General features: G+C 39.3%; 1 protein-coding gene across 1 annotated transcript; it reads left to right on the top strand.

The window, feature by feature from the left end:
- The first annotated feature begins 4186 nt into the window (after positions 1 to 4186).
- On the top strand, positions 4187 to 9290 carry LOC139737350 (methylmalonic aciduria type A homolog, mitochondrial-like). The gene is made up of 5 exons (XM_071648026.1): positions 4187 to 4986; positions 5507 to 5629; positions 6422 to 6592; positions 7409 to 7644; positions 8994 to 9290. Exons 1-5 carry the CDS (start codon positions 4281 to 4283, stop codon positions 9288 to 9290), a joined length of 1533 nt encoding a protein of 510 aa, XP_071504127.1. The 5' UTR covers positions 4187 to 4280.
- Positions 9291 to 12394: the final 3104 nt, after the last annotated feature.

The following is a 12394-nucleotide window of genomic DNA, read 5'->3' as shown; positions in this document are numbered from 1 at the left end:
TCACAGAGTATTACTGAGTAATTGTTCGTGTAAAGCATTCAACCATCCACTTTCACAGTTTTCCTCATTTTTACGTTTTCTACTTTACGTGGTTCTGCATCAGACAGAGTATTTCACACACAAACCGATTTCTAATTTGTCAGTTTTTCTATATTCAGTGACTGCGTTTGAAAAATGCAACGTTCATGCTACAAGGTTTCTTTGCATTTCTTTCCTGTTTAAGAAAGGGCTGCATCACATCACATAGTCTACTTACAATGATGCTTATCATACGCCTTATCATTAAGAGTAGAGATGCGTAAGAAATAAATGAGGATTCGACCATAAGAGACAACACAAAATCTTTTTGAGGAGATACGCACTTGCTTCAAAGGGTGGGGGGATACCCCTAGGCTTCTTGTAACGATTCCAAATCCCATTCAAGATGAATTTGCCCATTTATACTACCGCCTTGATGATATTGACCAAGTCAAGGATTTCGGTTTCCATAATGACAAAGGTGCGTATTCTTCAGTTTTGTCATCGCATCATGATCTTACAAGCTCTCAAGAAAGACAATTTTTCATCGTTCTTATTTTTCACTAACAGTAGTTCAATTCCATTATAACTGTCTCACTACTTTGTGTTGACATGCGTATTTTTTTTTCGTGTGCACGTATGATGTTCATTTTGATAAAACCCACACTGATCAGCGCGTGTTTCACCATAGAAGTGAAAAAGTAATAACTTTGAATTAGATTGAATTATAGAATCCCTCGAAAAGTTTTCTGAATGTCCTGTAGTTCTCCGTTAACGTCAACTACAGTGTCTTCTACAGTATGTTGGAATTGTCAAGCACACAAAGAGCAGGGGATTCGAACTCTTTAACGTGTAGTATTTAGTATGTATCTAGTTTGTTGGTCAGTTATGCACATTTGTCTTCAATCTAAATCAGTTATGACAGATTGATTGTCTTTTATCACTCACTTCAAAAGAAAATCAGTCATTGATTAGGGCCTATGTAAAAACTGTAAATTTCCACTTGTATAGTACGATATTATTTTACATAACAAGAAACAAGAAGTAAATTAAATGAGGAAAAGAGGCAAATTCTAATTGTCTGACACTTGCGGTTTTCTTACCTCTACAATTCGTAATCAATTTTCTTCGATTCCACTTTTATGTTTTTGTATGCATATACATATATATATATATATATATATATATATATATATATATATATATATATATGGAGAGTTTTATTGCAAAATGACCTAAATAAGCGCCATTTTTAAAACATTTCCAAGTACGGTTTATCGATCATCAGATAGAGCAAATTTAAACCTTTCCTGTAATACCTCACTTGTGACATAACAAGGAATATTCTAGAAGTTATGATTATGATATCCTGTATTTTCTTATCACTTTCACTTTATCATTTCAGTATGTCTTAAGTGACATAATTATGCACATAAATTGATTTAGTGCTCTACGTATTTCAGTACTAATTGTAATTATTTAATAATTACAATTAGTACTGAAATACGATATTTCGCGAAGGTTGAAGTCGCTAATTGATACATGCTTATTTGTATCTATACTTCTATACCAAAAAAGTGAGCAGGATGGATCTGCTCCTCATAAATTATAGTATGAAAACAAGGTACATTGTACATGTACTAATATATCACTTACTATATAAGTACGTACACTAATATTGATTTTGCAGTACTTGTACAACCACTGACCTTGTTGTGGGGTCGTGGGCACCGAACTAGCTATTCTTTTAGTTCGGTGGTCGTGGGTTACGTTTGTAACGCGCTCAGAAACGTAGAGGGCGCAGGTCTTGACTTCGTAGAGATGCGCCACCTTGCTTGCTTTGATGGACACGACTAGACTTGGAGCTGCAGCAGTCTGGCAGCTTACAGCGGGCATTTGCTGATTTCTACGCCTCAACCTTAGGCGCCGCGAAGGCGAAGACTCCGTTTCAGCACGACTACTAGTACAGTTGTATTGCAATTGCTATCGGCTTTCTCTTGGACACTCGCAATTTATACGCTGCAAAATTGTGCTTTCTCTCATCTCCGTGGCTGGCTTGGAATCGCCATACAAATACGAGAAGATACGAACCCAGTAAATTTACAAGCAAATCGTGGCCACCTATCCAACACAGAATCAGTCACTTGTGCTGTGGTACGTAGTCGCTAAAATACAATACTAGAGTCTATGTTGTCTATGAAATTGTGCCTCTTCATAAAATCATCACAGACACAGAATGGTAAGTTGTATGTAATTGAGATCTAACGTTAGTTCTATACACATATCCCTCTTTTCATGATTAATTCAGAGTCTAACAGGTGAAAGAGGGGAAGGGGCTCTCAAACTGCTCTAGAGTTAGCGACCCTTGCTCAATTGCTTGGCCCTTCAGCAACTCACTTGTCTTGGGTTCTAACAGTTACACTCAGATCTGAAAGATAATTCCGTGGCCTAATCAATCACCAGACATTTTTGTAAGAATATTATCAAAACTTAGAACGAAGTGGCCTGCATAAAGTGTATAGACTGTGCAGTAAAAGCGGCGCTGTGCAAGCTGTGTTCACCAACACCTAGTTTTACTCACTTTTAGTATCTGTAGTCTTTATGACCACATCACATACTCTACAGATCTACTTTTAGTCTCTGCACTGCATTTTTGCTACTTAGACATGTTAGATGAATGTCCTGAATCTCTCTCTGTATGAAGTGCGGACATCTGTGATCACTATTAAACCAATCACAGCACTATCGTCCATTGTTATGGTGTGCGTTTGTTGACATGCAATGTGTATGAACTTGAGTTTTGTTTTGTTTTTTTCCAGTTGTGTTATGAAAGCTAAATATGTGGTTATCATGTTTTTGGTTTCAGGGAGTAGGCAGAATGTCTAGTCTTTCATACTAGTTCCAGGGAGAAAATTGTTAAGGTTGGCTTTCATTTTTCATTGAAGGAGGGGGTATCGATCCAATCAAGCCTCCTCTCTAGTCTTGAAGACCAGGATGTGTGTTTTCACTTTCGGTGGGAAAATGTGAAAATGTCATCTCACATTGTCAAGAAGTACTCTAGACCTATTGAGAGACCCAGGCATTACTGCGGAGGCATTATGGCGGAGGCATACCAGTCACTGTAGTGACATTTCTAATTATTTATATTTTAGTAATATTTCAAATCTCCAAATTTCCAGTGAGCTTCCACTACTGCATTTATTGGTTTTATGCAAGGTTTCTCAATGTACCATGTTACCCAAACCAATGATGAATGATTAAGAATGTGAAAGCTTTAATCTCTTATTATCTTTCAATCATTTAATCCCATCCCGTTGAGTGAAATCTATATATTTCTATGAAAACATGTGATGGGCAATTCCGCAGTTAGGTGGACATGACATGGATAAAAGAAATGTGCCTCTTTATCTTACTCTTTAATTTAGGTATCAACTAATGCCATGGATGTTCACCAATCACTAAGGTCTTTCAAATTCAGTAGATTTTATTTTTCATATTCATTGATTTTGCGAGATCTAAAACCATCATTTAAAATGTACATGTGGGACTGGGGATGCTGAAATTCACTTAAATGCAAATTACAGTGGGTTGCTTTGAAATTTTTTCCTCAAATTTTTGCTAAAAGGTAAAAGATGAATACATTTAAATACTCCAGATGTCATGTAACATTTTGTTGATTACAAAAGGGTGAAATGACCTGCGGAATTACTCCGGACAAATGTAACGTTACTAACCGTAAAGTTACTAACCATGCATTTGGGGTCTAGCTAATAAATTATCGGTCGAACTGCTAAAAATATTTGTGTGAACATTTGTCATGACACATAATTGAAATTAATGCAACACTTTGTTTCAAGTAACTTGAAATTTTGCACACTTTTTGTTTCAAGACATTGATTTTTTTGTCATGTCCTTTTTTCGTAACGTTACTAACCAGCCCTTTTAGTTGCCATAGCAATTCTAATATCTATTGGATTGTACTCATTCTTTTCTATATCATAGACCTAGGAAGGATGAACATGTTTTAAAATGATTTTGACTTGAAATGAATAAATGGTGATTTAGTAGTAAAAATAAATATCTAAATTTCTTTAAATGTAACGTTACTAACCGCGGAATTGCCTTGATGCATTTTTCTTTTCTTACAGATTTAGAACAAAATCAAGAAAGAAGAATACTTCCAAAGACATCTCTGTACATATCTACCAATCTGCAACTACACTCTTTAGGAGTTTGATGATCTGGAGAGATTTGTTAGCACCATGAGTGCTTTCCTGCAGAATATGAGAGGAGCGAGAGGTTTGGCTGTGGTCTGTAGTCACTGCCATAGGAAGCTGAAGGACGGCATTGCCTCACTGTCATCGCTGGCAGCCAACTCCGGCCAGCGGACAATTTACCCTGGTCACGTGAGTTGGGTTAGGACGGCTGAAGGACCCCAGGTTGGACGCGGACGTGGCAAGAGCACTTGTCAAAATTGGCGTACGTATCTTGGAGCAGCAAGTCTTCATGGACAGTCATGTACTCCCAGTGCATCACCCACCAGGACATTCTCACTTCTCAGTGCACCACATTACCAACCACTCCCTCAGGGACACTTGCATTCACGCAGTGCTCAGCATCAAAACTACCTCAGAGCACTCCAACACGTGACTCAAAGTAATTGCAATCTACTGCTACATGGCAGATCCATATTGGTATCACCGGTCTGCCAGTTGAGCCGGACGGCGAGATGGAGTGCAGATGCAGCACCCAAGAGTGATGCAGAGCAGGTAGAGGATGCCTATGCAAAGGAGCTCAGTGAGGCCCTCCTAGCTGGCGAGAGATGGGCACTGGCTCGGGCGATAACCGTTGTGGAGTCCACAAACAAGAAGGGCAAGATGCAGGCCCAGGTCCTGCTCAGAGCGGTCCTGGAACATCTGAAGCAAGAGCAGATCCGGCACAGGGGGATTCCCCCGTCCTTCAGGATCGGTGAGTTGAATAGTAGGTAATTCCCCGAGTTGTGTGGCTTATTCATCAACGAATCTTAGCACAATATTTTTAGAATTGTGGAAAGAAACTGCTATGGGAAATAAGCGTATGTTCGTAAATACTGTTCAGTGATCCATTGTGATGACAAGTAGTAGATTGATATGAAGCTGTGGAGTTAAAGATAGACCTTCAGGATCCTGTCAGAGCTGGACCACAGGTATATTTACTTGTTACCAACTCAAAATTTTGAAAATGAAAAGTGAAAGTTGTTACTGTTTAGAAATATTTTTTTCTCTTTATGAAACTCTATGAATGAAATGTGCATGCCTCATGGCTGCTGCAAATTGAATGCAATATAAATTGTCAATGTTTGAAGATCTCATGATTTCAAGGTTTCAAAACAGCATTTAAATGTGTCACAGTACACCTTGAAGTGTATTACATGCAACTTAGTAAATTGCCAGTGTCAGGAGGGTCATGTTGAATTGACTCTTGATTATTTCTCCCGGGGGTCATACAGGTTTGACGGGGCCACCAGGGGCTGGCAAGTCAACTTTCATAGAAGCCATGGGCAAGAAACTGACTGCACAGGGACATCGTGTTGCAGTGCTGGCTGTAGATCCATCATCATCAATCACAGGAGGTGAGTGATTTGGATTTTTTCTTTTCTTTTAGATGCAATCTTCCAGTTGTGCTCAAGAATCATGCTGAGACAAAGTGTTGTGGATTGTAGTCTCTTATATTTTCTTGCAGCTACTTACCAACCATTATTAAGCAGAAAAGAAGTCATAATTAACCCGGAAAAAAATCTCTCACTTGCCCAATTGGCCTTAGGTTTACCTGTTGAGGATGGGCTTATTTTGATATAACACAAGTCACATATTTTCCATAGACACCTGCCTGAGTATTTCTGGGACTAGCCTTCAATGGGTTACCCCTATGGACTTGATACAACTGTATTTTGAACAGACAAATACCCATTCCTTTTACGTTCCATATAGCTGCTTACAGTAGCCCCAGGCAAGCAGGCAAGCACTGAATTCAGATTTATGTTTTGTAACGCCTAACTCACGATTATGAAAGCTTGACATGATTTGTGTCAACCTCTATTGCAAGCTGAAATAACCAGTGGGAGTCATGTGTTAAAGTTCCCTCTAAAGACCATTCATAATGAATTCAATAAAATCACATTGCTACCAACATGATAATCATTTTAACATATGTCCGACATTGTGTATAAAATTCTGGATCATTGCTGTAGCCGTTTTTTTTCAAGAAATTCTGCAAATTTGAGACTGAATAGACAAGGTAACTCATTTGCTTCTTGTGCTGTCTTGAGCTGGATTGTAGTCTTCAATGAATTGGAATATTCCAACATATTATGACAGATTCTGTGCAAATACAATCACATTGTCACATCATGTCATTAATGAAGGCTCGCTTCTTGGCGACAAGACGCGTATGACTGAGCTGTCGCGTGATCCCAACGCCTACATCAGAGCTTCACCATCCTCAGGAACACTGGGCGGGGTCACCAGGAACACCAACGATGCCATCCTGCTCTGCGAAGCTGCTGGTTACGATGTCATCATAGTGGAAACAATTGGTAACTAATGCAAGCACTCGTCTGAACTCAACTTGGCAATATATAATGAGCATGATATACTGTATACACCAAATATTTTGGGAGGTATTTATTTTCACGAATTATGCAAGTCAGGTGCTATTCGTGTAAATAAGGACACATGAAAATATTGACTCTGATCACGCTATGAATGTGATGCTCACGTATACAATTCTCCATTCGGTACAGGACTCTATGATTGCGAATTTAACCACTCGCGAAATCATCAGGAAGTTCTGATTCGCAAAAATTTAGATTCGCTAAATATTTGACGTATACAGAAGATGAACATGTCACAGTCTATATGTCCTATATGTCACTGAGCAAGCACTCTGGGAGATTTGCTTGTTTTCACTTAAGGACATACGCCAAATTCAGTTTACACATGACCCAGACATGAAACTTCCATTCTCTTGCCATAGATTATTTTTTTAAAAGACATCAGTTCAAGATCCATCTTGACTGTGAAAACTAAACGTTTGATAGGTAGGTTACTTAGGTAAAAAAAAAAAATGTGAGCATACTGGTATATGTAATGTGTAAAAAATAGTGCTGAGTAGTGCTGTTTTCTCCTACTCTTTGGTGAGCAACTTTACATTGAAAAAAAAAAATTGTGTGAAACAGCTTTACTGTTGCACCTGTATCAGTGCAAAGTACAAGAACCTGTTCCAGGCTTGGCCTTATACACCACCCCATTTCACCTGAAACCTTATATGCTGCCTTCAAAAACAATGTAGTAAGAAAATACATCATTTTTGCTATTTGTAACTCCATGTTGCAACGGTCATCTATATTCAGGTGTTGGCCAGTCCGAGTATGCGGTGGCGGACATGGTGGACATGCTGGTTCTCCTGATCCCACCAGCAGGGGGCGACGAGCTGCAGGGCCTCAAGAAAGGCATCGTCGAGCGAGCCGACTTCATCCTCATCAACAAGGCGGATGGAGAGCTCCTCATTCCGGCCAGGAGGATACGCAGCGAGTACACCAGCGCCGTCAAACTCATGTACACACGCTCCCCCTTGTGGAAGCCACAGGTGTGGAACTTATTTTAGCTGATCCTTGTTTGTTCAAGATGTAATTCCTACTTTCCAGAGTGAGCGGAGACACATGTGTGAGAGATCTACACAGATATTATTTCTTGATGGATATGATATGGTCTCAAGAATTTTTGTTACCTAATAAGAATTATATTTATTATTTTTTCCTTATCCAACACGCAAGTACCTCATAAAAAAAAAAAAAAGATTCTCCAAAAGATTTGCAAGTGTGACTCTCGGCATAGATGGAAGAACATATTCATAAGGTACCTTTTTGGTTTGATTTGTTTTGTAAATGTTCACACCAAAGCACACCCTTTGAAATGCTCATCCAAGCGTCTTTGTTCTTCATTTATGATAAATCAGATTAGTCGACTGATATGAAAGGCCTAATAAGGGCCTGTATTTGGCTATTCACATACCAGTATTAACCCACTCTGACAAAGCATAGGGCATGTACTTCACTATTATTTCTTATCATTTGTTTGGTATTCCTGTAAATCTTTTGTCATGTCCATCCTATGCCAGCAGGAATGGGGACATATTTTCCTGAGATCACTTTTTAAGGAAACGAGGAGGCTCCCGGCAAAATTGTATATTTATTAATATCCGATGAGAAAATATGAAATCTTCCAATATTATGGAATTATCACTTTCTGCATTACAACATGATTGTGGTGTTTGAATGTTGTCAGCCTTACAAATATCATTAAATCTTGTAGTGTGGGTTTGGTGTACTTGGTCGCCATTAAAAAAAAAAGAAAAAGTTATATTTGCCATATTTTCACCATGCCAATTCAAACCTTGTGTTGCTGGTATCTGCCACTTCATTAGTGCTTTTAAAATGACATGCAAAGTAGGTCTGGTGTGATTAATACGATTAATTACTAACATGTTAGGGGAATGCTCAAACAAAGAGCTCAGCAGTATGTTTTTTGTCTTTTCCTGTGATGTATAGCATGATGTCAGTTTCTAAACTTTGTAATATAAGTCACCTACTGAATTTTCAATGTTTACTGGAGTTTTGGATTTGGAGGGTCTTGTGCTTTTCTGGGTTTTTTTAGTTTGTTCTACTTTTGCCAACAAATCTGAGAAGTATTTTAGGGTGCCTTTTTGCATTCAAATGCTGTCAATGTGAGTTATGAGCAATGAGGAGATACTAGACAAAACTTTTACTACTGTGCAGAAATAGAAGAAGACAAAGGAATAGTTATGGCTTTGGTTTCTGTTTCATGAATAACTTATATTCCAACTTGTTTCTTCCTGCCAAATATATCCTGTGACCCTTAATTATTACTGACATCTTCTTCTTCTTTTCTTTTTTCAAACAAACTGAATCACTGAAGGTGAAACAGGTGTCCTCCAAGACGGGTGATGGGCTGGACAAGGCATGGCAGACGATGGAGGAGTACCGAGGCATCATGAGCCGGGCGGGGGAGCTGGTGAGAAAGCGTCAGGTGCAGCGGCGGGTGTGGATGTGGCAACACATCAAGGACCGGATGATGGAGCAGTTCCGGGAGAGCAGGGAGCTGGGAGGGGACATCCAGCGGTGGGAGGAGGAGGTGATGGCGGGCAGGTGCACATCGGGGATGGCAGCCGACGAACTACTGAGGAAGTTTTCAGAAATGTCTAGGAAGTCATAACACATGAAGGAATGATAAGTTGTTACATGTGACTTGAAGTAGAAAGGTGTGTATGGAATGAGCAATATTTTCTGTGGAGTGCTTAATGTGCTTGTGTTGCCATGGAAACACAGAGGGAGCCCACCCACAGTGACTTCCAGTGCAATGAGTGTACAACATACACAGACACATGAAGACTTGCTCCAACTATAGCCGTTTCCCAATGGTGATAACTATGATAATAATGATGACTGTGATTACATGCTCATAAAGATGCCTAGAAATTGAATTTCTGGTATGTCTTGTATTTTCAGACTCTCTACTTTGTGATGAAATATTTTTTTGTAAGATTTCAAAGAGCAATTGCTTCATGTTTCAACACTGAACTTATGAGGTACTCCTTAACTTTAGAAAGTCTGGGGAAGCTATGATGCCCCCCTTAACCCCCCCCCCCCCACATACACACACACACTTAATTTTTTGTGATTATTTCAAACTGCAAGAAGATCTAACAATGCCCTGTTAACTCCTTTTTTGTGTCTCAAGCACCTTTTATACCAAAAATTGGCTAATCTCATGCACAGTTGTGTCAGATTACAATTTAAGATTCCATGTCACTATGATTTTGTATATTTGCTAGATATTTGTTTGTTTGGTTTTCTTTTTCTTTTTCCTTGGGGACCTTCTCACCCCCCCCCCCCCCTTGAAGTGTTAAATAAAGCTCCAATGTAAGATAGTTGTATGCCAGTACTGTAAACGTCAATATTTTCGCGCGATTAATTTTTCGCGCTGAGCGGCTCGAAAACGTATTCGCGGGTTCTTAAATTCGTGCTCCACAGCAGGTTACTTCACTGTAGTACACATTCACTGCTTTCATCCAAAGCCTCTGCTACATAGCTTGCTATGCCAGCGTACGACAAGCGACGTAGCGAGCGGCTCGACTGCGAGTACAAACACTCAAATACGTAGTACAGCTGTGACTGTAGTACCGTAGTCACGGTCTCTTCGCACAGCACTAGTAGCGTAAACATGCCTGTACATTGTACTACGTAGCAGTATCATCGATGAAGCGCACACAATTCATCCCGTTCAAAATGTGCATAGAAAATTGTGAAGATATATTCGCGCGTTTTTGAATTCGCGCTAGCCGAACGTAGCGCGAAATCCGCGAAAATTAATGTACCGCGAAAATTTCCACGTTTACAGTATATGATTTTAGTGAGACTGCTGACGCCAGTACCTAAGGCATAAATATTCACAACTAAAATAACTAAAAATCAGAATAAAAGCAAACAACTTCAACTAAGATTAAGATTAACCAGCACTTATGTGTGTGCTTTTTCTGCAATGTTTTGACCTTGTCCCCATCAAGAGGCTTTCTTTCAGATGTTGCTATCGTCTTCCTTTTCTTTTACATCTTTAATATGATTCTAAAGGACCTACATGTAAGTAAGATATTGAAAACCTCGAAATTGGCTAATGTTAGTTTTGTGCTTTCCACATGAAACCACTACAGTTTACACAACCTGTACTACAATTCATACCTTTTTCATAATACTCTCCAAGGATATAGTCAGGAGTTGGTGTCATAACAGCAACAAGTCTCAGTCAAGTCTGTGCTCCTACTGTGTTACAGTCTGTGATAATCTATGTGCAAAATGTACTGAAATTTGACATCAAGGTTGATTGCATAAAATAATAATGGTTATCCTAATTCTCTTATTATGATTGTGTATATTGTTTTGTTGATGTTGTTGGGTCCAGTAAATTTATATTGTAATGCTTACTTGTGTGGCAATAGCTAGGAAGAAATTGATGTCACAAGTACTATTTACAGATGCACAATTAAGTCAACCACATACACCCAGTGAACGTGAAACATACAATTAATGCATGCTCTATTATGTACTAAACTAGATTATAGAACAACAAAATAAAGTTTTCACAAGTGCTGTTTTGATTCTCGGAGGCCACAGGCCAAGATTAAATAAAAGTGCACGAGGGATAACTTAGTATTTGGAGTTGTAAAGTCCAGGGCCCCGTTTTATCAAAAGATGAAATTAACTCTAAGTCAAGATAATCGATCATTAACTTCTCATATCAACTCCAAGTCCACTTAATCTATGATTAACTTCCAAATCAACTCCAAGTCCGTTTTATCAAGACACCATGAGTTGTAATCAAAGTTAACTTCCTTCCAAATCAACTGGTAAGTTTACAAAATACACTCTAACTTCCACAAATCAACTGTAACTTTAATCGTTGATCCACATCACCTAATAACTCTATCCAAGTGTAGTCAGAGAAGCAAGCAAGATGGCTGCTGTAGCAGTTGTGATATTGCCTGACCAAGCGGCAAGAAGGGCCCTGAGAAGGGAAAGAGTCGTCCGACACCGCACAAATCCTTTGAACTGGAGTCCGGAAGATCTGTGGAGGAAATACAGATTTTCTCACGAGGGTCTCATCGAGTTGGTGTTGGTGCTGGAACAAACAATTAAGCATGACACCAACCGCAGCCAGGCACTGTCACCTCTTCTGCAAGTTTGTACCACATAGAACTTCTACGCGACTGGAGGTGTGCTAGATGCAACTGCCACTATGCATGGGATATCGAGGGCAACGGCATCAACAACCGTGAGCCGGGTGACAGATGCAATCTGTCTAAAATTGAAAACACAAGTGAGAAGCTACAGCATTTTTGATATTTAACTAATATAACTATATCTAGGCCTACAGGCTATACGATAAATTAACCAGCCGTATGGTAGATTCTTGAAATATAAGAATAATGGTACACTTAATGACGATCACCTCTTGCAGCTGCTTACACATGTGACGGTGTCTCGCAGAGTTTCTCTGCTTGCTAAAACCCCTAGTCCATTGATCCCATACATGCTATTCGGCCGGGCCCACGTAGCCATACGCGGTAATACGGTGTGCAATTTACATATGCGATCTGTGGCGCTGCATAGTTCTAGCAAGGAGGTTTTATACAATAGTTTCAACTGGCTGTAATTATGCAAACAGTGGTCAGATTTCTTTTGATGTACAAAAGAATTCCACAGGTGCACTTGTGCCTTTTATGATCAATGTTCCAAGCCGCCGTCTTGCTGAGCAATCGGAAG

This window comes from Diadema antillarum, unplaced genomic scaffold, assembly GCF_040938485.1.
Source record: "Diadema antillarum isolate AM-2024a unplaced genomic scaffold, OU_Dant_1.0 seq00000690_RagTag, whole genome shotgun sequence".
In the NCBI taxonomy this organism is placed as follows: Eukaryota; Metazoa; Echinodermata; class Echinoidea; order Diadematoida; family Diadematidae; genus Diadema; species Diadema antillarum.
Note: the sequence above shows the minus strand (reverse complement) of the source record. Positions and strands in the feature narration are given on the sequence as shown.